Genomic DNA, 27,741 nt, shown 5'->3' with positions numbered 1-27,741 from the left:
TCACCAGGCCTTGAAAGAAGACTGCAGGAATGAGATGGATAAGGTAGGAGAAATGGGATAGGCAGCATTTATCCAATCTACATTGTTGAAATAGGATGAGGGAGTTAACAGAGACTGTAGTTCCTGCACAATTCACAGAAATGGGGAGTAGGACAAGAATCAGCTGAAACAGATACTGACCATTCAGCCCCTGTGCAACTGGTCAGGCCAGAGCACCAGTAGAAGACTGATGAGCATCTGGGTGATTGGATGTGCTAGCAATCCTAGAGGCATGGGAATATTCTCTCTGTCAGAAGTGACCATACAGACATGCCTGTAACTCTGTGAGGCTTAGGACATAGATGTTCACCTCTTTTTCCCAGGGTAGATTTTCCTGCCCTATTTTCACCAAGTTAAACTTGTATAAATTTATCTCAGCTTCCCATCCCACTGGGAGTGCTGAAGCATTCAAATGCAAATGTGAGACTTATTTGTACTTTCTTGGTGATAGATTTCTCAGTCTAGAAGACAGATGAATGGGTAAAAACTCAGGTCAAAGCCTTGTTCTGGCAAAACATGTTTTCCAGTTGCAGCTAGGAGCTGCCAGCCTGCAGCCAAGCAGTATGGCCATCCAGACATGGGAGAGAACTTCTTCTGAACGTGTCTCAGGGACAGAAGCACACTGACAGCCAGTCACTACGTCAGTGTTTCTATGGATGGGATGCGGATGACAAAGCAAATCATGTTAAAAACCTACAGATAATGAAATGAGTTGTGAGGTTAAAAAGGGTACACTAGTCCAGCCAGCACCAGAGTTTATGTTGAAATCCAGCACTCCTAAGTGCCAGCTCAGTGCCTTGTCAGTGCATGTTTTCTCAAACTTTCCCACCCATCCCTGAATGCGACAGCAGCACATTTGTATGCCACGTCCACTGCAGTGAGCCTCACCTTCAGGAAAAGGGTACCAGCTAATTATGGGCGAGCTCTCTGATGATCAATTCATTTACAATTCCTCCCAAGCATGGGTTTGGGATCGTATAATACGAGGCATAATGCCGGCCACTCCAATAAGACAAATCAAGAGAGATGTGCAAATGAAGAGATGAGCATTTGTCCTTGAGGGAGGACGTTTAGCATACCTAGAAACACAACCATTTTTAAAATTAATTAATCCCCTTAAGGAATTGTGAGTGATGGATTAGAGACCTTAACTGGGGAAGCAGTCTGTGACACGGTGTGTGTTTGAAGAGGCACTGAAAAAGAATGTGACTCTGCAGTCTCACGTGCTTAAGCAAAACCATCAGCCTCAGAGTGGAACATATTTATTGGCTGGGGAAGGAGAGGCTCAGGGGGACCCTCAGAGCTATGTGCAAGCAGAGGAGTATCTGTGGCACCTACTGCTGTCCAGCCAGCCAGCTGTGAGAGCAGCAGTGTGAAAAGAGGAGGGGGAAAGCTTAAAACATCACCAGGGAGGAATACAGCATGCAATGACATTTAAAAAACATATTCTTGGCTCTGAGAATGGTCTAGATAAGCAAGGTAACAGACGATATGTAGATTTCTTATTTAAATGGAAAAGAACAGCAGGACATTGCTTCAGATGTGCTTTCTTACTAAATCTGCCTGCTAGTTTTTGAGTCTGAGTCATCTCTATCTTAGTATGCAATGTATTCCACCAAGTAATGAGATTTCTTTGAGTTTCCACTGTATTAGATTTCTCTGCACATCAAATATTTAATAAGAATTAGCATCCAGCCATCCTCCCTCCTCCCCTCCACAATAATATTAACTTCTACTGAGACACCAACATTTTGCTATTCACCATGCTGCTTTGAAGGGTAACTCAAAAAGCTCTGTATATTTTTCCAAGGGATTTGCTCTAACCCTTTGCAAACATACAGTAATTAAGAAAAAGAATGACCAGCAGAAAAAGGTATGGCAAACTGAAGGTGTGCAAAGAGACTTCTCATTAGTCTTTGTGTCAGTTACAGTATCTGAGGAACAATTTCATAGCAATAACATATTTATTTGATGTGGCACAGATATCTGGGCTCACTGTTACGGATGGCATTTGCTCTTATTGCTTAAAGTACCTCTTTAACAAAATGGCACTCCATAAAAATTTAGTGTGTTCCTGCTGTAATTAAAAAGCCCTAGTCATTTTTGCATTTATGATATAAACTATAATAGCTGTAAAATCCCGCAATTAATTTGCGCCAACATTTCATACTTGAGAAATTCTCATTACAAATTTCATTACTTATTCACTTATCTGCAATTTGTCCTATATAACCTAAAGAATATTAACAAATTTAGAGTCACTTTTGCTCTATTAAAAGCTAAATAGAAAAGCCTCTCACCTAGCAAGCCAATTGTGATAACATTCTCAAGCCTGCTCCAAAATGGTGGTCAGGCTACACAAAAAGAGATATTCTTTATGAAGCACAAGCCATAAACGACAGGCTAAAGCCCTTTGTGATGAATCCTGAGCTGTTCCACTCCACCCTCATCAGTTTAAAAGCGTTACAAAGTTTGAGTGTCTTTCAGTGTACTTGTGAAGATGACCCACAACTAAGGGCAGGACTGGCAATAAAGCAGCAGGAAAATGATGTCTCCAGACAAGAGTGACTACGCAGCATCCTAACGATGGGGATTTCTGTTCCCTCTTCAGTTTGCTTCCTCCTGATCACGATGATAATTTGTACTCTGGATGTCTGCAGGACTTAAGGGATTGTAAGGTCTTGAGGAGCTCTGACACAAAGCCCCAGTTTCCTACAATTTAGTGATGCTGCTACCAGAACAAGGCAAAAGGAAGGACCAGCAGGAGAGGGCTCCACAGTGGGACAACAGGATGGGGAGAGAAACTTCTGCTCCTCTGTAATTTCTCCCACCTGCTGGATTCATACAATGTGGCAGCAAAACCACCCAACTGCTCTTGAAATTTTGACCATATCTTCTTCATGCCTTTCTCTTCCCTCTCATCCCATGTGGGGCCAAAACTCCAACCCAACAGATGCCAGAATTCTGCTGAAAGCAGCTGGAGTAAAGAAAATCATTCCCAAGACTGCTGACAATCCCTTTCTCCATCCAAGTCCAGTCCAGCTTTCCCCAGTCTCAAAACAGCATTTCCAAACCTGCCTTTCATGAACGGTCACCCTCTCTGTTTGTTTTAAATCATTTTTACTCAAAAGAGGACGCTTTACTCCTTTCCTAGTTCTTGACTACTTGCAGGACATTACCTCTCACCTCACTTGCTGTTCTAATGGGATATTCTTGCCAAGTCTTGTGCATGATGGTAAAAAACAATTACAATAGAAGCCGGGAAGGAGCAGACAGGAAAAGTTGAAACTCAGATTGGTCACCTGGCAAAGAAGAAATAAAGATATTTTCTTCCTCAGGATGCAAAGTCTAGAAGTACAACTCCACCAAAAATAAATTAGCCCACAGAAAATAAACTGGGATACCATCAACCTCATTTAACTGAGAACACTTAGGAAAGTACAAATACTAAGATTTGATACCAATGGGAAAAATGAACTTGGACTGACTTTACATCTTGACTTTGCAAACATTATGGAATCCACTATAATCCATTGTGCAAATTAGAAGGATGATAGAAAACAAGGCCTAAGATCAAGTAACTTCACCTCCCTGCAAGAGAACAAAGCCCAGACATACTGGATCAGGGAAGTGCCATTCTGTTTCCAAAAAACTAATTTCACAATGAACAGAGATTCAAATATGAGTACACACGTCTGTACTATATAAAGACATGCATATATCCTCTCCATCCCAACAATATATAACACTGTATTGGCATTTTACTAGCTTTTATACAACATTCATTTTATTTCAATCTGTAATTAACTTCCACAAAATTTAACTGTTAGACAGGAAACTACTATTCTAGCATAAATAATCTTGCTTCTGAAAATGGCAGTTTTAACACAATCAACAACACAATCCATATATGAAAGAAAATGGCATACTTATTAGCTTTGTGTGCTCCATATTTCATAGAATACTGTGGTGTAAATTGAAATTTTATATGATTTAATAAACTTATATGATAGTCAAATACCCATATAACTGTAACAAACAGTGCTCCTCTCTTAATCAGGGCTGTCTCTACATGCAAGGCTCTCTTTCATTATCAGAGGCTTAGCTTAGCTTAGACAAACCAGACACTATTAAAGTACCTTCAAAAAAGTACATTAACAGCACCACAATCCTTCAAATATCCTCCCTTAATTCTGGAGGACAGTTGTTGTAAAGAGGAATATAAGACCTACCTTTCTTCCACCATGAATCAACTCTGCAAGCAAGTTATCCAGCAAATTTCCATTGGGCTGTGTAGCAAAACAGAGGCAACAACCAAATACACACACTTACAGGCATGTGTGGGGATTTGTATCAAGATGACAGATACTAAAATGGAATAACAGAAAAATTTGGAAAGGAGAAAGGTTTATTTGGCCTCAAATCACTGGTTAGTTCAACAGATTATATACAAAATTTAAAGTTTCTTTGGTGCATTAGAGGCAATATACGATGCCAGCTGTTATCTTTCAAAAACTTGCTGGCCCATCTAGACAAATGGTCCTCTGTAAAAAGAGGAATGATGCACAGGGCTTCTGGTTGGAACTAATTGTGTTCTCCCTAAAACCTGTGTAATGCATTGTGTGTACTGGATACACACACACCACTCTGCAGCTGCCTTAAGAACAAAGACCATCAGTACTCTGACACGGTTATTTTTTATATGCTGGGTGCCATCACTTCACTCGCCAGGATTATGACACCCTTGGCATTCTTCCCTGTAGAAATTAAGGGTGCCTTGTAATTAGGGTCAATGTTTAGCCAGGTTATCTGCAAAAAAATATCAATGAAGGAATGATTCAGTCAGGCCACCACATTCCCTATAAGCCACCCTCAAGCATTTGCAAACAAGTCAAGTGAATGAAAGATGTTTCAGTTTCTTCCTTTGCTGCACAAAATGTCAGCAGAGCTATAAACAGGGGCTTTCAGAGGCAAAGGAATTGTCACTGGTTTTTGTTCTCTGCTTGTAAGTTTTAAACATGACCTTCCACCCTAGGCTTTTAATGTATTTTTTCACTCCAGAGTACAGACCATTGCCCCTAAATTCATGCCTGAAATACATTTTCTGTGTTTGCAATACTTTTAGAAATTATGTTTATGGAATATCCTTGGAAGAGAATGAACTCTTTATTCATAATACATAAGCTTTACATTTTTAATAACAGAATTAGACCTTCACTGATTTTATAACTATACTATTAGCCAACACACTCTGGTTTCAAATTAATTTGAAATAACTCATACAATGACTTTCTGCAGTCAGGATTGGAGAAGCATGGACTTTGAAGTAGGCAGAGTCTGTTAAATTAAGCGGTAATTGCAGCTCCTGCTAATGAAAGCACGGAACATTTTCCCTATTCCTTTGCACATAGCCCAGATTTCTTCTGCGACGGCAGAATGGATGAGCTGCTGATCACCTTTTGCTAAAATCTGATTTCAGAAGTGACACAGAGGTCTCTGAATAAACTGCCTTTCTCAGTATATTTTCCCTGCTTATTGTATCATGCAAATAGGTATCCTGCATAATGATAACGTAAATGAACACCCGCACAAATTCCATGCCACCTTCTCATTAAAGAGCTACGATCAACATTTTCCAGCCTCAGTAGGATCGCATCCCACTGTGCTAAGAGATGCACAAACACACGTGACTGGAGAGAGCTCTGCAGATCTCCGTGACTCGCTGCTCCAAGGGAAGGACAGCTTCCCTTCAGGGCATGTGAGGGAGCTTTTCTGAGGGAAGACTACAATGTTTGCCAGTCTCTGACATAACTAGGGTCTAGCTGTAGTGTTTAGGTGCTGCTATAATGTCATTATTTATTAAACAAGCCATATGAATCCATAGTGTATACACATGCTGGATTTCAAGACCGGTAAGAAACATGTATGATTATGGAACACAAAGTATCTTTGGGAAAATAGTGTTGGGATAATGCCTCAGTCACTGGATCCTAATAGTGTATGGAGGGGTTAATTTCAAAAGTCACAGGGTCTGCAAATAAAATGTTATATTATCTTGGAGTTGAAAGAACTCATCTTGCCCTTCCCTCCAAAGTCTTCTAATATCTAAAATTTTCACAGGGTTTAATACTGCAGTACTGAACTCAAAAAATCCCAGCTACTTTTGTAAGTGCTACTACTGCAAACCTACAGTGATACACCCAAAATCCAACAACACTATTCCCATGTATCAGGGGAGGGAGTAGCTGGAGCTGTTTGCTTTGTCTGCATACTTCAGAATCATCTGCTTTCTTTCCTGCAAATATTTCTGCGGCCGAGTCAAATAGACTGACACATGCTAAAAAAGGCAGCTGGTGCTGGGCAGTTTCTACCCAAGGAGGAGAAAATGTTCTTTACTTTTGAGGGCTGACAGGTCCTCATATGATAAACCTGTCAAAAGTGTTACCTAACATTGTTGTCTGCATTGCAATCTGTTTCTCAGTAACTCTGGGTCTGAGTAGCAGTAATAGAATTAATTATACTTCATTTTGCTGTCTTTAACAGTATTGACCAAATTTAAGAACAAATGAGAAGCGCTTATCAAGCTTGAAGAAAATAATCCATCAGTGGCACAATTTAAATTCTCTGCAGTTCTCTTATTAATCAAAGTAACACTTACTATCCTATCTTCACTTCCCATTAACAGTCATTAAGCACTGTTGCTGATTGAAGCAATTTCTTTAGGGATCTCAACCTCATTTTTAAGAGAACCTTCTACAGTGGAAAACAATATCATACAGGAACAGCGACTTCAAGAGAGGAAGAAGGTTTTTCAATCATGTTCTGACCTTGACGTTTCCCTGCAGCAGAAGTTCACTAAGTACACAACCAACATGCTCTAAACTTCTGACTTCTTTCTTCCAGCAGCACCAGTGCCCCTGTATTAACCAGGGAGGAAAACACCATTTCAAAAGATGGTTATAGCAAGCAGGTTAAGTGTCTTTAATTATTGTACAGGCCTGCATTGATGATTGTTATTTACAGAGCCTTTTCATACACAGAGAAACAATAAACAAACAAACAAAAAAAACCCTCAAAACAAAACAAAACAAAAAAAAGAAGAAGAAAGCTTATTCTGTCATTTTACTGTCAACCCTCAGAGAAATCCAAGCTTTGATAAATCTCAAAAGTAATATATGGTACAGGAAAGATTTCTGATGCTGACTTTTTTCCCCCATTATAAACAATGTCACAGATTGATAGCTTTTGTTGGAATAAATGCAATTTCAGAGGAAACCTGGTACCTGGATGTAACACAAAGGGGCAGGGAAAAGCCTGGGCTATAAGCACTGAGCTGCAGCAGCACAAATCAATATGTGTTCAGGGCTGTGGGTGCATTGTCTGAGCTCTACACTGTCCATCCTGGGCTTGTAGGTAGAACATGATCACATGGGGTAGCAAAAAGATTTTTCAAAGCATTTCATGATTCAGAGGGGTTCCTGTGACTCCTGTACTCTCAAGGAGTTTGTTCTGTGAAGGGTGTTTTATGCGTGTCTTGCAAGGTCCTCAAGTTTACTGATTATACAAGTTTTCATCTTGTGCCATTGTCCCCCAACTCAGCACTTCCCAGAGTATTTCAGTTTCACTGCTTTAAACAGTTCTAGGGAAAATGGTACCTTTCCTAACTGCACTGTGAGGCTGGAGAAAAATCAGGGCTAACCCTTATTTAAGCAGTAGCAAAAATGCTGACCTGGTGTCATAACCAGGTTTATATGCAAGGCAGATGTTCACATCACAATTCAATTCAGAAAATAAGTATTTCAAAGTCTGAAAAATGCACCTCACCATTTCCACATTTCTCTCAGGGAAGGGTTTTTATTGGCTGTGCATTTTGTTATCCATCTGGCTCTTGGCCTTTAAACACAAATTTTTCTGACTGGTATAGGGCTGTGGCCAAACCAAACCTAGTATCAGCCTTGTTTGACTCAAACCTCTAACATTCAAGAGCCCATAAGATTGATCATCAATGTTCACACTGTGAACTGTTTCCAAAGTTTCCCACCCATCATACTGAGTAACTGAGTTCACTTTATCCTTCCAGGGAAGAAAAATCCATCAGTGGTACTAAATATAGAGTCATTGCTTCTGCTTAAGAAGCACTTGACCTGAAAATTAGTGACTGCCAGGGAATATTTTAGGGAATAATCACCAGATATCTGCATGGATCTTGTTCTGTCAATGTCTCACTTGTCAGAAAACATGTTACTGGCCTGAGAGCCATTGGGTCTATCCTAGTGCAGCTATTTCATCCCTACTGCCACAGTCCTTCCACTTTGGGGAAAGAGAGAAAGAAGATAAAATTTGGCTGTGTGTTCTGCCTGTTTTCCACGTCCACTTGTGTTTGCACTGTATGAAAATACAATTTGACCTTGGAATTTGGTGGCCAAATTGCATACTGATTTTATTCCCTATATAAACAGTAGGTTGAGTATCAAGTTGGCAAAATTCAGTGTAAAATAAAGAGAACTAATGACTACTTAACTTCTATACAGTTAACTACATGATTCCAGATCCCACTATATGAAATGTTAGACTAGATTTTGGATCAATGTAGTACCTACTTCCATTAGGCACTTTAAAAGGAAAACATCTTACCAAGTGTCCCATTAGGCTGACAAATTTACAACACTATGAATTGAAAAACAGAATACAGCATTGTGCTCAGGGAGCACAAGTGGATTTCAGCTCTGTAGTATTTCTTCATCTATATGAAGAAGGTTGGATAGCCTATCACATACTTACTTTCTCACTATTTATCAGATCCAGACATGTGTATTAAAGTAAATTAACAATCAATTGTGGAGTGAATTATGGCAACTGTAGTGGGACTGAGTAGATGCACATGGGAACATAGTACATTTAAGCTTCCATCTTTGCATATGCCACTTACCATTAATGCTAAAGATGATTTGGGGGGAAATCTTTTGCCGTTTACTCTCATACAGAGGACATTTCCCTGGCAAAACCCATCCTGTAGGGTGGGAACATTCATCTGTATCCTTCAGTGGACCCATGTGGAAGTATAAAGCTGTGCTGGTAAAAAAACTAAGATCTCTCTTGATGTACATATGATTGACAGAGTAAAATAATTCAAAACAAAGGAAGTATAGGAATAAAAAACACTATAAGAAGATTGGAAGGCTCTGTGCACAAAATCTTACCTTCTCTTTCTCCTTCTTGAGTTTAGCCATGATTTGAAGTCTCGTAGACCAGAGAGAGTACAAAGCCACTAATTGGAGCACAGCTATTGAAATAATTTATGCCATAGCATCCATAGCTTTCTGTCATCTTTCTAGGGCACTTGGGCTGCAGTAGCTATGTATTCTAATAAGTTAACTCATTGCATTATATAGCCTGTTAGTCAAACGAACTGTTGGGTACAATCTGTTCCCAGTCAAGCCAGGCAAGGCTGTTTGTGCAACTACAGTGATATTTTGCAAAAAGTAAGCACATTTAATACCATAGTCATAGAGCTGTAGATATGTTTGTCTTATTAAAATGGACAGATATATGATAGGACTAGGGGAAAAAGTTAATTTTTAATCTTATGCTTTTAATTTTTAATGTGAGCACCATATTATGATAAGCGCTTCCAGCACATCTTACATAATAGAAAAATAAAATATCTCTGCACAGAACTGAGAGCCATATAATGTTGAAGGTCACTTGCCATACAACTTCACAAAGAATCCATTGATATGATGTGAGAGCGAGGCAAATAGATATAATTAAAATATGCTAAAACCAATAATAAAAAACACTGGCTTTTGTTTACTCTGGAAGTGAGCAGGAACCATATTACCTCCGCAAACTATTTTCACTTAGCACAATTCGGGCGGAATTATTGCCGTGACCTTTTGAAAACGTACAAGTGCGGAATCGATAGCCTTTCAGCGGCGCCGCCGCGGAGGCAGAGCTGGCCACGCTGTGGCGGCGTGTATTTCTGCATCAGAGGGCAGCTGAAACCTAATTATCGTCAATCACGCCGAGGTAAGGCACAGCAGTGACAAGCCCTCTGCAGGTAGCGAAGGTGGGCACGCGCCCGCGGGCGAGGCGTGCCCACTGCCCCTCCAACACCACCAGGGCAGACTTAGGGATGAGTTATAGGCAGCGTCGCCCTTTTGCAATAACAAACACTGGTCAGAAACAGCAGCCTGCAAATTATGTACAGGGAGCTGGCAGGCTGCCACCATCCCACAGACCCTGCAGCCACAAACCACACCAGATCACTGAGGTCATCACAGTTCCTTGGTCTGCAGCCATCCAGTATTAAAAAATAACAGTGGGCTTGTCAGCAACATTGCTTAAGCCCAAGGACAGCGTAAGAAACCCCATTTTATATCTCTTCCTCCTTCTCTCCCAAAGCATTAGTTGTTACAGTTCATCCTTAAAGGTCATGAATTGAGGTGGGGAGTGTCACACAAACCTTCTACCACAACAGGTGTTTGCAGCAATGCCACTTCTGGAGCCATCAAGAGAATTTGGGAATATTCAGAAGAAGTATGGGCAAATTTTTGTAAAATTAATTTCTCCACCTGAACAAAAAAAAACCCACAGAAATAAAAAAAAAGGCTTTTTCTGAGCCAGTGACTGATTTTTCCAGAAATGCCTGTTTGCCTTTGAAACTGCACCTGCAAGGGGCAAGTCAAAAATTAAGACTTGTTCTCCAAGGTGCCAGCCAGTCTGGCTCGTCAAAGCACTGGAGTGCTTGTGCCACCAGTGAGTGAGTCACTCAGATGTCCTCGGTTTAGTGACAGCACCTTCAGCAGCCACCACACCAATCCTGTGCTGCCTCTCCTATGGGTCAAGAACTGATGCCAGTAAGCAGAAGAAGTACAAATACTTCTAATGCCACCCTGGGTTTGTGGCTCAGTCCCCAAAACCTCTAAGCAAGATCTTGGTGGGAGTAGTGCAAGATCTAGGAGAACTTAAGTACAGAAGTACACCCAAGACCCGTGCGCCTTACTGGTGAGACAGGAATACCATTGTATCACGTAACACTCATAAAGAGTGGAGGTCAACAAAATAAGTTACTTTCTCTTTATTGCTCTTAAACCAGCTTTAGCTCTTTTTCCATATGGGAAATTATTTGCTGTGTTAATGTCCACTGAATTTCTGTGATGACAGGACCTACCACACAACCACCACACAGAGCATCCTTTAGTATTCTGCTTCATAGCGTGCTCCCATCTTCCACAAGGGCTGGAAAGGGATCATTGTTGACCACGGTTTGTTTTAATGTCTCCTAAATAATAATAAATTTAGTAATGGTTAAAAACAACAACAAAAAAAATGCCACTCTATTTTATACTGTTGCAAGTAATATATTTCTCAATATATAACAAAAAATAAATGAAAAACAACAACAACAAAAAAAAAACACCCCTATTTTATACTGGTGCAAGTAATCTATTTCTCAATATATAACAAAAAATAAATTTAGCTTCTGGCAACTTAATTTGTAGATAACTCTGGTTGTTCGAAGAAAGGATTTTTACATTAAACTTGGAATCCGCATGACTGTTTAGCATCATTAAAGGAATATTATATTGACTGCAAGTAACTGGTTTCCATGTGGTTATATCAATCTATTTCTGTAAGACTGTACACTAGTTGTTCCCCTAGAGTACTCCTTGTAATGCTGAGAAAGTGTCAGAAATAATGACTGTCTACCTATATCTGCAATAAAACGTAGAGCATGGATATTATAGTTGTAAGTATCAAAGATTTATTTCATGACTGCAGGTAATGATGAATCTTTTAGCACAACTAATGTCTAGAGGAAACCTCTCTTCTTCTCTGAGCTGTCACATGGAGACTATTTATAGGGCCCTTAGTGCTGTGGGGCTTTAGCATAAAGAGGCAATGTGTCTGAGGTGCCACCGGATGGAAATGTTAGCAAGGGCTCCCTCTCATTGAAGATCTTTTAGTAGATAGCATTAGATTCCCTCTTTGTGTGTTTACGTCCCCCCAAAGACAGGGGACAGATGTTTAACATCAGACCATTAATCCCTTAGCCCAGGTTCCTGTGACAGCGAAAACCCAACAGAATGAGCCCTTTGCCTTTGCTCAGTGTAAATGCTGCAATTTACTGCTGATTTACAGAGTAGGGTCAGGCCATTAGAAACTTGGCAATCTTCTGTACAGCTGGAAAACAATATGCATGATAAGCTAAAATTCAATACCTTCTTGCACTAATTAAATGGGTTCCCACCAGGATGAAAACACAAATTACAAACAGGGCTTTTCTGCATCCCTCTGCATTTTTCCCTGCAGATGTGACCACGCTTTATTTTGGTCCCTTTCTCCTGACCACAGTCAAAGATTTAGCTCTCAGCTGCAGCACTGCTTCTATTGTCTATTTTTCCCATTCCCTGTTCCTATAATCTCAGTTTTAAACTGGCAGGTTTACTCTTCCTCGCTGGTCAGGGCAGGCAGGTGGATGATGAAACCAGCACGGAATGCTACAAAAATCCCATCCTAATTTCATTACACAGATGGGCTTTTAGACGACAGATGCATCTTTTAAACTAGAAGCTCACCAAACATTGTCATTCCAGAAAACAAAACAACAGCAATACAACAGCATCCTTCATTGCAAGACCAGGATAATTAACCTTACTGCAGGACAGTGCCATGAATCTCTGTCATGAACTGTCATCTGGTGACATCGTGAGCATAAGTAAATATTTAAGCAAACTTGTTCTGAAGCATGGAAATAATAAAGTGACAGACCTTGTAGAGAGATGAGACTATTTTAAGGGGAAAAAAGAAAAAAAACAACCCAAAACAGAAGAGCCATTTCATACTTCTGAAATATGCCTGAAATAATTGGGATTCATGAATCTGAAATATAAACTCTGTCATTCATCAAGACAAATAATAGTCTTTATATACTTATAAACCCTCGAATAAAAATCCAAACAGAGCATGTGTGTTCAGGTGGGACTCTGGAGCTCTCCCAACAACATTTTGCTGAATAGTGAATAATATTCAGCTCAAGTATGGTTTGCTTCCAGACTTATTCACTGAGAAGCAACAGCAAGATTCTGAACAGCTGGAGGTTTAAGTAGAAAACAGAAATAGCTACAGGCTTTAACTCAGATCCAAATGGTATGAATAATAACAATAAAAAAATACCTGGTAACTATAAATCTCATCAACCAATGCAAAAGAACATTCTAAATCTATTAATATTTCCAGAGACATTATCTCTCTGCCACCCCACTGCTTTGTGACTTGTTGTATCAGCGATATTATTTGCCTTAAAGCATGAGCTAAGTGTTTTTCTTCCCCTGTGAGGAGAATCGTCCACAACCTTCACAAGCTACAGCCCACTGCTCCCCTGCAGGAGGACTGGAGCATCATTAACAATGAGAGACACTTCAGGCACAAGTTGAGGCTCCAGCGTCTCCAAACCTTTCTGTCTCCCATCAAAATTCATATCCTGTCACTATTCTAGGAGCAGAAAGGCTTCTCATTACAGCATCATTCCCCTCTTGCAAGAAACACTGATTGCTGCACTGGTGGCTTTGGAAGGCAAAGATGTAATTTAGCAAAATAATGTACCATGCTGATTAATTTAATGTAGCCCATGACTAATTATGGTAATTCATTACATCTACAATTAGGCTAAGTAATTTATTGCACTGCAGTCTCATAAAGCAGAGGATTTATATCGAGTTTTGAATGTCACCCAAAGGACATTTCTGTACCTTGTCTTTACTGAGGCGGAATAAGGCTGCCAGCTGAGATGAGCCCAAAAAAAAAAAGAGGGGCGGGAAGCCCCCCACGCACCCTTGCTCTGCCACATTTGATGTTTGTTCTGCGGGCAGCGTGCAGGCGCAAGCCTCTCTGGCTACTGCCTCCTCCTCCTCCTCCTCCAATGGCACCCTTGTGCAGATTATTTGGCAGTGCCTTCCCATTTCTCTTAAACCACACGGCAATTTTATTCACTGTGAGACCTGGACACCTGATACACCAAATGGAAAACCTGCTGGGCTGTCCCTGAATATGATTTGGAGATGACCAAGAGGAGAAAAAATAAAAAGAGGGGAAAAAAAACCAAAACCCACGTTCATTGTTTGGGTTTCTCTGCCGCTTTTGCAGAGTGCATTGCAGTGTATCTCAACAAAGGCTTTTGCTGCCTTGGAGAGATGAAAGGGGGACATCTCCCTTCACTTCGGAGAGCCGCGACGCGCACACGGCATTATTGTGAAATACAACCTCGCTCGTACCCTGCAGCAGGGTTTGCTCCAGCAATGCTGCACTTCGGAGACCAATTTGTTTAGCTGATCACTGTCTCTTTGACGTGGCTGCAAATGTTACCTTTCTTTTTCAATCAAAAACACAGCAGGGTGTGCCATCTGTTTGGCACAGCCTTCCCTCTCTTCCCCGATGCCTTTTTGTGCAGATCATTTTACATGGCAATTTGCACGGATCCTTTATACCTTGATTTTGGTAAACATTTCTGCTTTCTTTTTTTAAATAACATGTCGCTCAGCTGAGTATCTTCAGTGTTTAAGGGGAAAAAAAGGGGATAAAAAAAGCAGTGTGATCACAGGCAGTAAAATAGAATTAAAAGTATTTAAAAAAAAATATTTTCGGAGCAAATGGCTGCCTGTCATTACATTGATTATTTAAAATAGACATGTTTACCAAGACTGGCTAACGCATTTTACACTGCTGTGTTCCACATCATTTTCCTCCTTATATTTTACCTGGCAGGCACAGCTAATCAGAAGATTAATTTAACCATTTGAAAGACCTTTTTAAAGCAGGTTAACAAAAAAATAGCCACCGTATTAAATTGTCATTATATAACAAAAGCTAGCAGTAAAGCGGTTAACTATTTTTTCCCCAGCTCAGATGCTGCTCAGAGCAATGAAACCCCCTAAAGTAGGAACAGATGATCAGCACCACAAGCCGAAGCCACGGGGATGCTCACGGAGTTGTGAATGCTTTGCAGCATACAAATGAATTATCCTCATTCTTCTCCTGCCGGAGCATATAGGCCAGACCTCATTAGGATTCAATATCGCTCTGCTTTTCTAATGTTAATGTTCCAGTTATATAAGAAATGTGAAAAGGGGCTACCTATGGGGGAGGCGGGGGGAGCTGATGCCACATTTATGGTCAACACGATGCTATAATTTGAAAGGCACAGCTTCATATTTTTGAGGAAATTACTGTGGTTTCCTATCTTCCCTCTCAGTCCTAAAGCAGCATTTTGTCCTCTCCTCCCTCTAATAAGTGTGTTTCAGTACTGTGCCTATCCCACAGTTACAGCCACTGCAATAAGAGATTTTATAGCTTCGTTTTTTGGTGGGGGGGAAGATGCTGTGACTAAACATCAGATTGTGAAAGCTTGGAGTTCATTTTGCTGTGAAAGGAAACATTGCAATTTATGTTAATAAACAACTGTAGGAGTTTTCACCATCCAGGAATAACTCAGACATTAGTCTGCGTTCTTTTGTCTGGAGAGCAGCAAGCAGGGTAATGAAAACAAAACCCGCCGAGACATAAAAATACAATTTATACCTTTTTATCAAGCAAAGAGAAAGTTGGTTAACGTTTGAAAAGGGAGCAGTAATGTATATTTATTGACAATTTTATTGTAATAATTAGATGTTTACACAGTCTGGACATTGTGGCTAAATCACTTCCAGCATGTTTATTTGTAAAGGGCTGTTTTCAGGGCAGTGCAGTAGGCTCATTAAGAAGACAGACTGTATTAAGATTCAAAGAAATTATTACTTCCCAGGCTTTGCTTCAGTGGTATGGATTTAGAATAAAATATAAAATAATTTTGAAAGAAAAAAAAAGGAAAAAAATTAAAACCCCCAACAGCAATACCATCCAAACACCCAGCAGACTGGAAATGATGAAGTAAAATGGAGAATATTTTCTCCTGTAACAGCAATTTCATCTTTTTTTGTTCAGAAATAATCTGGTATTGTACATTTGAAAAAATACACACTGTTGTGGATGCCATTTCCAAGTGTCTCTTTGTGGCTCTTAATATATATCATTTTAACACTTGCATTTATTTTTGCACTCCAGCTAAATGACTGATATTTAAGACATATTCAAGATATATTTTCCTCCTTTTACTTTATTTTTCAGGCAGTGCTGTTAGTCCACCTTTAAGAAGTCTTTACCCAGCATTTGGTTTATATATTTATTTGATGTGTAGGTGTCCTTTTTTTTTTCCTTCAGCTAAAGAAAGATCACTTTTTACTACAAGTCCTCAGAAATGTTCATTATTAACCTGGAAACTATTGCATGTTTGATTTTATTTTTTTTTTCATGGGCAAAAAATGACAAGTGAAACTTTTATACTTATTTTTTAGGCAGAAACCTATTTGGGGGGCTTCTTCACTAACCAGTTTGAAGTGATTTGTCTGATCTGAATTGAATTTTACACATGCTAAGTGTGCCTAAACACCAACTACAGATTCTTCTGGTTTTACAAAGGTAAGAGAAAGGAAGGCAGCTGAAATTGAAAGAGCTTCCAGCAAAACAGCCTTGACTAGCAAGTGCTTCTACATCAAGTTAAGAGCACTGTCCTGCATTTAGTGCAGTATCCGTTTTAAAATTTAAAATGTCTTTAAAAATTAAGGCAGCAAATAGGCTATAATGTTGCTCCTGTCCAAGTATGTTTCCATTACAATTAAGAAATCAATATGCAGTATTTATTGCTGAAAGATTATGCATAAAGAGGAGCACATAAAAGGTACCATTGCTTAAACCTCCCTGACTTTCCTTTAGCTACTGTTTAGCCACTTTTCCCCAGAAGCCGACTCGTTAAATGCCATCCAGGCCATTCCATAAAAATACTGTATGCTCCCTGCTCTCACAAATAAAAACAAAGATGATAAAAGAAACGGATAAAGAGATGTCAGCTTGGAAAGAAAATACTGGGTTATATTTCCTGAGAGCTGCACAAGCCAACTCACAAACTTGAAATATTACAGATTTGGTTTTACAAGTCAATCACAGCAATATATTTGGCCTTGTAATTACTGTCAGTTTTGACAGGGAAGGCAATAATTTTTTTTCCTGACATGTGAGTTTCAATAAAATCAGGTAGCCACATCACAGAACACTTTCTTACAGAGAATTAAAAGGACTTCTCAGAGAGATAAAGAATACTGCCAGGATTAAATATATGTCATACATTCAATTCAATATTATGGGGGAAAAAAAGGGGAGGGGAAGTGGAACTATCCTTACATATGGACCTGATCCACAGCCTATTATAAGGATGAGAATGTTTCTATTCACCGGAGTGAATTCTGGAAAAATCCCTTTCTGTTCTCAGAAGAGACAACAGACAAAACTGAAGGCTATTTTTATCTTTTTCTCTTTTCCTAAGACACCCAACTGGTTAATGAAAATTAACAAATTAAGGTGAATAAATGTCTACGGTCTGAAATTGTACCTATTTTGCTTTAAAAATCATGAATTACAGGCTTTCCATTTTAATTAGAATCAATGTAACACTGTAATATACTCAAAATTGGTTGGAATCTGTCACAGACACACTTTGAGGTATATGATACTTTAAAGAATTCTTAATCTTTTTTTAAAAATATACTGATTGTGAACCAAATTAATTATTGAGGTTATGCACTAATAATCTTGCTGGGTAAGAAATAGTGAACTTGGTTGCTGCTTGGAAATTGTGAAGTTGTAGAAGGATAAGGAACACATAAACCCACAGAGCAGCAGCATTTTTAGTGTACCAGACAAAGAATAAGACTGGGCTTGTATTTATTCTGCCATTTCAGAACAGTGTCAGCTCACCGCTGACTTACAGAATTGCAAAAAACTGGCCTGGAACAGACCTTAGGAGGATTTAGTACATGCCCCAACCCAAGGCAGGAATCTCCATGGTTCAGTCATTCCTAGCAGGTGAGTTCATTCCCTGCAGGTTCTCCAAATCCTCCAGAAATGGAAATCACAGAAATTCCCCAGGCAACCAACCCCAATGGTTCACTGCCCTCACCACTGGAAAGCTTCACCTTGTGCCTGATCCGCCTCTACCTGGAAGCAATGTAAACCTGTTATTTCTCGGTGTCATCCATGATTAACGTGATCCCATTTAGCAACTAGGGTTGTAAGACTAACTGAGAACAAAAGGCCACTCAGGCATTCCTAGCATGAGATGGAACAAAAAATAAAAATTATCAATTCGGAGTTTCTTCTAAAGCCGTGTCCTCTGTCACTCACCCTTCACTTGGAATGGGTGGAATTACACCCTGGGCAGACCAGAGCAGGCACTGTGCAAGCTCCTGCCAAGGAGCTGCATTTCCTGCTACTTTCAGAACCTGCAACTCCATTACATTCTCAGGATAGGACTTAATTATGAGAGCAATAAATTTGGCCTAGAGAAAATAGAATATACTAGGAGACGTAGGGACTGTCAGTGGCCCATATACAGATATTATAATTCTGTGTCAGTATACTCATGTAACAAGATAAATCCTCACTATTATAGACTTATTCCTTGGCTGAGAGGAGAGGCACAGCCAAAGCATTAATCTGCCATTGACAGCTGTCTATAATAAAGATTCCTGATATATTGTACCTGCCCCTATACAATTCCGATTTGGTAGAGAAATGGAGCAGACAATGAAACACACAGGGTCAAACACAACTTTTCTCACATCTGGCATACCTGCAACGTTTTCAGAAGAGTAAAACCCAATTAATCCTGGTATAATCAATCAGACCTCAGCGCAGAATGTACAGATCATCAGGGTGTGAACTGGGAGTTCAAAATGAGTAGGATGTAAAATACTTCCATCTGGTTGCGAGAACTATCTTATGCCAAGGAGATCTTCTCTGGAGATCAAAATCACCAACGCTGTTCACTTTGTGTTCATAATTCTCTCTGTATTTGTTAAGTGCTGGGTACAGAGTGATTTTGAACATCAAGAACCACTTCATAGATAAATTGGCACCCTGTATCCAGGTGGTTAACTGATGGTTATCACTGTACTTGAAACTACAAAACTTAATTTTCCACAATATTAACAAGTTGATTCTAAATCCTGTCTCTCACAAGTAAGACGTTGCAGGAGCAGTTGCAATAAAGCCAAGGGAACTATGTGACTAGTGCTTACTATTGTCAATGAGGAGTTAATACCATGCCCTCAAATTAAGAATTACCTACATAACTTTTACTGAGTTAAGGGGGGAGTCACATGCCTAAATTCTCGTGTTTCAGACTATACATGCAGAACTGACTGTTTTCAAGAAGCAGATAGTGGAAAAGACAGAAGACATTTGTGTCATTGACAACTGCCTACATTTCAATTTTTTTTCTGTAATACCAGCAGAAATGACAACACTCAGGATGAGCAGGACACTCACAAGCCCACAGGACAAGGGAAGGACATACACCACCAATATTATGATGAATGTAGTCTGAATAGCTACTGCAATTTCAGTTAATGCATTTAACAAACAGTATGTCTATTGTTACTGTTAACTAGACAATGTTATTGAAATAATTGTCTGGATTATGACAATTAATTAATAATCAAACACTGTTTACCAAATGAAATATATGTGGCCTCAGTAGCTGCTCCATACGCTGTTCCGTGATCCCCGTGAGTCACCCTGGTCAGTTTTAGACTGAATTACTCTAACAAATATTCCCCATGTTTCAGATGTTATGACATCGAAGCAAGGGTATTTTGCATGAAGGCCTCCTTTACTAAGCCAGAATGTGCAAAATACAATTCCACTGAAACACATTATCATTACCATTTAATGAAACGAGCATGATGAAATCCCTTTGTGCTCCACGTGTACTTCTTGGAATCATCAGCTAGTCTGAGGACCCACAAATGGGAACATATCACATCACAGTTTTGTATGCCATTCTGTCAGATCAGGCTATAATTCAAAAACCTGATCCACACCTGATGGACAAACACCTGCGTAAATTTCTAGCTCATTGAATTTATTAGAGATGCTCAGAAGCAACAGGGCAGCTGAAGGACCTAAGATAATATCAGACATAGATCAGTAAGGCTCAGTTTTCAGCTAAGGGCCAGACATGTAGCTCTTTGTTCTCCTCTGCTTGCCAAAGCCTGAAACCAACACTGCATGGATTCAGGTTCCCACTCTCATGTAGCATTCACATAATCTGCACCTGAAATATAAATTTGACCCAATTCTATCAAAACCTGATGTTTTGGGAAGGCATATCATGGTGTATGTTCTCTTCACATTTTTTTTTAAGTAAATGAATGCAGGAGTGAAGACAGCGTATTCAGAGAAATACAAATCATGAACAAGCTTATTGAGAGAGATTATTCTGGATGATGCCTCTGCATTTTGAACATTCTCTCACATGAAAATTTACAAAGCTCCCTGAGATGTTAGTTTCCTGAGCTCTGTCTTTAAACCAGTACCAAACACATTAGAGGCAGGCAACTCTGGTCACAAGTCAATAATGACCTATAGGTGACCTTGGGTGGCTATCACAGGACAGCAAGCAGCTGAATAGGTAGTCTCAGCCTGGAAGTGGGTAAGCATACTGTGTGAGTCTCAGAATCAGAAACAAATGAATGGAAAGGAAGCTGGTTAGTTTAGAGACCTTCCAACGCAATTCTCACAATTGCTAATGTGGATAGCCTGTTTTTCAGGCAAGTGACAGAACTCTAGATGCACAGATTATTCACGCCTTCCTTCATTGAGGTCTAATACCCTAAAACTAAGCCCAAAATCATCTTGAAAATAAGAAAAGAAGTTTCAAAACATTAGTCTGGAGTATTTTACATGCAAACAAAAATCACTGTCACAAAAACCACAGATTTTGATAAGATACTAGTGACACAATGCAGTAAAATGGTGGGAAATATCAAAAGAGGAGCTAATAGAATAGAGCCTTTCAAGAACTGTAATTAGTTGGGGGTTTTTTTAAAGGTAGAAATGCCTTTTTTCTGTGGTAAAGGTAGTGTGGCCATTATGAGCATGTCAATGTAAACACCAGAAAGGAGAAACCAGCATCGAAACAAGATTGTAAGTGAGGATATAATAAAACCCACTCCTTCCTACACACACATGTGCATTCATGCCTGACTGCTTTTAATTTAAATATAAGGAAAGAATGGCAGTCCTCTCAGAAGAGAGCAACAGAAAAGGAAGATGCTTTCCTGATGCCATGTGACTGTTTACAGATTTCATCTTTTCTCTTCCACACTGAAATAAGTCTGAGAGGCTGAAGACCACCAATGAACAAACTGAGTAGCCCGTGCCTGTCAGACTGTCTGTGCTCTGCTCTGCTCATGCTGACCCTATTAGATCTGACTATTAAAAAGCAGCATTGGGCCATGTCAGCTCTTGGGTGGGAGGCTGCCAAGGCACACATCCATGCTGCTGGCTTTTCAAAGATTGATAATGATCCTGTGCAATACTTTTTTCCTTTACCCCAGGCAGTTCTGCACGGGGGTCAGTTCTGGGGTGCTACATACTCGTCTTGTAGCATGAGGTATAAAACTAAATTCCTTATTGCCGTGGCCATTAAAAATCCCACAGCACTATTTACAAGTATGGGAGCAATTACAGCAGATTGGAAGTGGCCAAACTGGTAATTCTCTTCTGCCAACATAAATCCTCCCACTGTAAGTGAATGTGGATTTTTTTTTTTTTAATCTCACAGCATAAACTTTAAAGTGTTGCTGTAAAATGCTCATTAGCCAACAAATCTCTTTATGGAGTAGCACTTGCTTTACAATAGAGGGTGAAAGGAAGTTTGCTCTATGGCTTGTGAGACAGTGAGGATACTTTAGGATAAAAGCTCCAACATATCAGTTTGCTAGAGCAGAAAATTAATAGAGATAGATTGGTTTTTAGTGGCATTTGAAACTATCTGCCTCTTCATCTACCAGCAGCTCTCCTCTCAGACTGCCTGTACTATTGTACTTTATTCTCTGACACATGGCTACAAGATGACACCTTGTATTTTTAAGCTTTTCCTGTTAATTAAAAGACTTGTCCTCCCAAAAAGCTGGGAAGAAGCTGACAGTTTCAGTTTAAAATTTTACTTATGTTAACATAGCTTCCAGGTGCAGAGGTTTTTTCCTCTACTTTGCTTTGAACCCAGCAACTGAATTTCTTTGAATTTCTCTGTGTGTTAGTTTGGACTAATGACAATTCCAGACAACCGAAAGAGAATTGTCATTACGAAATCACTCCTACACAAATCTGTAAAAGACTATGATATAACAATTCATGGGTTATCACTGCCTGATCTGCTTTACAATTAAAGAGAAAATAAACATATATATTCCTTAGCACTGGATAATGAAAGCTGCATCCCTTTAGCTTGCACGTCCTGCCACCATTTAAGCCCCCTTTACTTCTTCCTGTAGGATGGAAAGATGAGTCAAGTCACAATTGCATCCCACAAGTACCAAATCCTGTGCTTACACCAGCTTGAATCCACAATTTTAAGTTCATAATGTGAAGCTGAATGGTACTGCTCCCTCACAGTAAGACAATGGATGTTGGGCAGGAAATGAACTCTAAGACAGAGATGCAGGTTTGGCAGAGCACTCCTTGTTGAGCTTAGTGTCAGATTTCCTGTATAAAAATGGAATTAAGCAGACTCCTGTCTGAGAAATATCAGCTTCAGAGAAACCCTAGTAAGTGAAGGTCTTATAGAGTTTATCAGTACTTCATGCTATGTAAAGTTGTTTATGAGGTTTCCATGCATATGCTTATCCCCACAGTTACTGTGTACTGACAGTCCCACACCACTGTCATCTACCTGGGTACTTTCACCACATATTAGTATTTTACAGCTTCCCTATAGATCCCACTGAACTTCATCAAGCCAGGATTCCAATTTACACCCACAACTTCATTTTGCTTTACCTGAGATAGAAAAATGGATTTCTATCATTTGGCTTAAAGAAATAAGTGCTGTTCTTTTGTGTGGTTTAGCTTATGGAAATAATTGCATCTCCTTCAGAAAGAGGACAAAGAGCATTCAGCAAAAAAAAGCACTTTGAAACTGTATTGCCTGTTTTTGAGTTATTGTTTGAGATCCTGATGCAAAAGCAAGTGAATTCAATAGCTTCTCAGTTTCAACAGTCTTTGGATCAGGTTCTAAAGGGTTATTCTTTATGTTCCTTCTAATACTGTATCATGCTCAGACTGCAGAGCCAAAAAAAGGAAAAAAGTTTATGCATTTAGCTTTGAATTTAGAATGGGTTCTTAATTAGCATTCACTTTCAGCTTAATTCCAGTCACAGGAAGTTTTTATCCTTAGTAGGGGAGCAAAAGGTAAGCTGAGCCATATCACTTCTCTAAATCTTATCCATACATCTTTCTGATAGAAGAACCAGCGCATGCACTGCCATCAGTACGTGTAATTAGTGGCAGTATGCACTAAAGAGGTATATCCTGACGAGATGCTGCAAAAATATGTGAACCAGTTATCCGTATACAGGAGCACATGAAAAGATACTACAGAGTGGCATGATTATATCCGGGTGCCTCTGCTATAAAAAGCATTTGTATTACCCTTACTTCTCTGAATAAATTCAAATGACAGCCCCATTTCATTTCTTCATTCAGTCTGGAGGCCAGATGGCATTAGAATCATTTACTTCACCTTGTTGTGCTTAATTACTACAATCAACACACTATTTTCCAAATTAATCATAACAAAGTAATTTCATTAGTAACACAGCAGGCTGTTGAATTATTAGCATCATAACAGTTTGCAAACAATTAAACTTTATTTGAACCTTAAAAATTTGCAGAGTAGAACATTATTATAAGATCTAATGGCAGTACCATACAAATCCAGAACACAGCAAATAATCAAGTAAAACGCTGTACAATGTGAGAGTTACAATCACATTTTAAAAATCTGCTCTCTCACCGTTTACAGAAAGGCAAGCACAGTCTAAGTGAACAAAGAAAATTAAGTAATTAGCATCTTCTGCCTGGTTTTGTTTAAGTTGTACTAACTGAGATTTTCTTATCCAAAAAAGGTTATGGTATTCATACAGATTTAAAGTAAACCATTCATCCGTGGTCCATTGCTGGTTTATTCTGAGACATTACCAGTGAGTTTCAGGACACCTTTCACGTTTAGAATTTAAGGCAGTTTATTTCCTCACCCCTAGCAATAAGTACTAAGAAGGGGGAAGCCCTAAAAGAGAATTACAGACAAAAGCCACTTGATGTCCCTGGTTGTCACCAGGCAGGCGAGGCAGGGCAGCTCTGCCCCTCATCGCTTGGCTAAGGACTCCCTCTCCTGGAAAAGCGGCAGAAGCGGCGCGGGGCGGCGCGGAGGGGGAAGGGGACAGGGAGGGCACCGGGAGCCGCCTCCGCCGTGCCACGAAAATCTGCTGCCACCCAGCGCCGCGGCCGCGCAGCGCAGCGCAGCGCCCGCCCCGCACCGCCCCGCACCGCGCCGCACCGCGCCCGCAGACAGCGACCTGCCACCGCACCGCCCCGCAGGGAGCTGGGCGAGGCCTTATCCCCTAAAAACTACTCGGTGGTGCTGCTGGTGGGATTCGGAATTCTGTAATTAATAAAAAGCCGTCTCGGTGGGCAGATTTATGGCGCTGCCATGTTAACAAGGGAGAGGGAGCGTTTCCAGCCCCGCTGTTAACGCTTCACATTCTGTACACAATCCACCAGTACGCTTGACAAATTAAAGTAGTAAAAGATCTGAAGACTATAATCTATCATTTTAATGCTTGGCTGATAACACACAGAATCAATTCCAATGACTATCTCTTTAAAAAATTACAACAAAACTCGGTCCCGTTTGACGCCTATTAGAATTCAGTGTACCAGCAAGTACCATACATTAGCTAACACAGAGCACAACATCTTAGTTTACTGAAAGGATCCAAATTCCGACTTCAGCCTGACGTTTCCTTTTAACCCAGCGTCTGCAGGGTCCGCCTGAAGCATAAACAGCACAAGCAACTACACGGGGACCTGCACAGGCTCAGCAACTCACAGGCTGGCCTGACCTGCCTCCTTGGCAGATTAAGGGTCTCACAAATCAACTGTCTGGGACGACCCAAAAAAGTTGATCTTGCATGCTAATAGTAAGGTACATCTCCCAAAGAAGAGTATGTAAAGTATTAACTCTGACTTGCCCAACTACTTCTCCACAAGTGGTAGTATTTTAGTGTACTTTTTTATGTTTCAATCAATGTTTTTGATTATCCACAAAGTTCTGGCTTTGACACAAGAATGCAGGTAGCTGTTGCTAATCCTCACAGGGTGAAGATGAAGATCTCTGTTGCATAACCTACATCAGAATTCCATATATCAGCAAAGTATCCAGATTTGAGTCTGCAAAAGTAAGGTACAGATAAAATATTTCATGCTACCATGGACAAAAATATTTTTACCTGCAATTTAGCTTGTGTTGACTTAGCAAAAATTGTAGGGTTTAATACATTTTCACAAATTTCCATAGAATTATCATGTCCAAGTCAGAATGGTACCAGGGCAGTATTACCACACAGGCCCATTTATAACATCAGCAAAAGAATCAAATCTTCATTGTGTGTCAACAAAATAGTAATTAACAATACAAAACTAAATATATGACAAAAATAAGTCATTGGCTAAAGCATAACTTTAAAGCATCTGGAAAAAGAATACCCCGAAGACTTGAAATATTATACATAAATTTCCCTCAACTTCCTGATACAACTGCACCAGATATACAGCGAGCACAAAAAGGTTGATGCATGCATGAATTGAGTAAGAGTTTACCCTCAAAGCCTTGCGTAATTTTTCTGAATCTGCAGAACAGGAAAAGATAGCAAAATTCCCTGAGAGAACACAAGTACAGCTATACAGAGTGCCGCTAACATGTTAAAAAAGAGCAACAGGCACTATATGGCTGCTTGTGCCCCATATGTTAATTATCATCTATTAATTTCGTGGCAATAAAATTCTATAAAAAGTGCCTGAGAAGACAATTTCCGTAAAGTTATGATCAATTACAGTTTATAATATTTAATATACACGAGGCAGCGATCTGACTACATTCACTGAGACCGCAAAACATGTACAGCAGAATCGTCTTCCAGAGGCTGTGTCTGTAAACTGCAGCTGCACACCACTCTTCATTTCAAGTGCAGATTTCTCCTGATTAGGGAGAGGGAAGTTGAAAGTTCATCATTAGCCAAAAAACCTCAAACATGCATATCAAATCCTGTCCAAATATCCATCCCCTTCCACAGTTTTCTGCACAGACAGATATATACATATTACTAAAGTAACAAAACTAAATAGAAACAACATCACTTTTACTTATTAAAAAATCTGGAAAAAGGAACACAGTTATTAAATATATAATCATTTGCATGCTGTGGTTTAATATTTCATATAGAACCCCAGAAAAAAAAATACTTTAATTGAACCTTCAATATATTTTGCCATAATCTTTATGTTAACAGGACTCCTACAAAGGTTCCAGGAAAGACATACTTATGAAACAGAGAACAAGGGAACATATAAGCCATTACAGAAGATTGGATTAAAATGTACTTACCCAGGCCTCTCAAATATCATACATCTCCATTATGTAGGCTTTAGGCACCAAGCCAATGGTTCCCTTCATTTCTCCTACCCACCAGCCAAATCTATTGTACTCCTAATTGAAAACAATACGCAGTATTAACCTTTAGTCTGATATAAATGCAATAGAGTTTTGTATGCAACTCCTTATGGATGCTTTCTCTTATACACAGTTATAATCATTTCAACTGAAAATTAAAACATTTTATCTTTTTGTTATAGGCATTCACATGCAGTTAGGCAAAGGCAGAAGGTAAATTTTAAAAAGGCCAGGCATACTCAAGAAATTTCTTAATTATGGCCACACTTTTCTAACACCTTCTAAAAATAGCCGACCTCCTTATCCTCTGTTCATCAAAAACATAAAAACCTTGTCTTTGTAACTAAAATCTAATACCACAACATTGACATATAACAATCAACAGGGATTATTTTAGTATCACAAGCTAAACTCTAAGAAACTTACCATCAGCTTCTTTTAAAAACTACTTCACTCAAATGTGAAGAGAACACTATATATCTAATACATAATATCTTTCTATGGACAAAGTCTACTATTGCTTTAGGCTTGCAGAAAATTCTACAGCAGATCTCATATTCCTGACAGATGACTAATGTACTCCTGTTTCAAATATGTTTAGGCTTAGTGAGATAAATATGAAACAAAATGAATTATAACCGTTTAAAGAAATAATATCTTCAAAAAGCAGTACTAAGTAAGAGTATTGTGGTATTGTGGTATATAATTATTGTAAAAATAAAGTAATGTAATACTGATATGTAATTATTGTATATTGTGCCATATAATTTACTTTTTTCCTATGAGATATTTTAAGATCAATTCTAACCATGAATAATAAATTGTAACAGCTGGAATTGCACATACACATATATTGAGCTACCAATGAAGAATTATTAAAACAGAGACCACACTCAAAACTGAATGATTAGTAAGATAGAAATTACTTTGGAACAAATATGCAAAATACAAAATACACAGATATCTCTGATAAGCAGCATCTGCTTCCTGCTATACTGCTCTTCTGATGAGAAGAGGAAAAGGCTCTAGAATTTGAA

General features: G+C 39.3%; 1 protein-coding gene across 1 annotated transcript in view; it reads right to left on the bottom strand.

Annotated features, from left to right (window-relative positions):
* Positions 1–23,824: 23,824 nt before the first annotated feature.
* The window catches only part of SKAP2 (src kinase associated phosphoprotein 2), a 109,506-nt gene continuing 105,589 nt past the window's right edge, over positions 23,825–27,741 (bottom strand). The window contains exons 12-13 of the mRNA XM_039713878.1: positions 26,639–26,740; positions 23,825–26,232 (exon numbers count right to left, since the gene is read on the bottom strand). Of these exons, the coding sequence (XP_039569812.1) occupies positions 26,648–26,740 (93 nt within the window). The 3' untranslated portion in view covers positions 23,825–26,232; positions 26,639–26,647. The remainder of the gene's footprint in view (positions 26,233–26,638; positions 26,741–27,741) is intronic.

The sequence above is a fragment of the Passer montanus genome, unplaced genomic scaffold (assembly GCF_014805655.1).
Source record: "Passer montanus isolate IOZ18808 unplaced genomic scaffold, ASM1480565v1 scaffold10, whole genome shotgun sequence".
In the NCBI taxonomy this organism is placed as follows: domain Eukaryota; kingdom Metazoa; phylum Chordata; class Aves; order Passeriformes; family Passeridae; genus Passer; species Passer montanus.
Note: the sequence above shows the minus strand (reverse complement) of the source record. Positions and strands in the feature narration are given on the sequence as shown.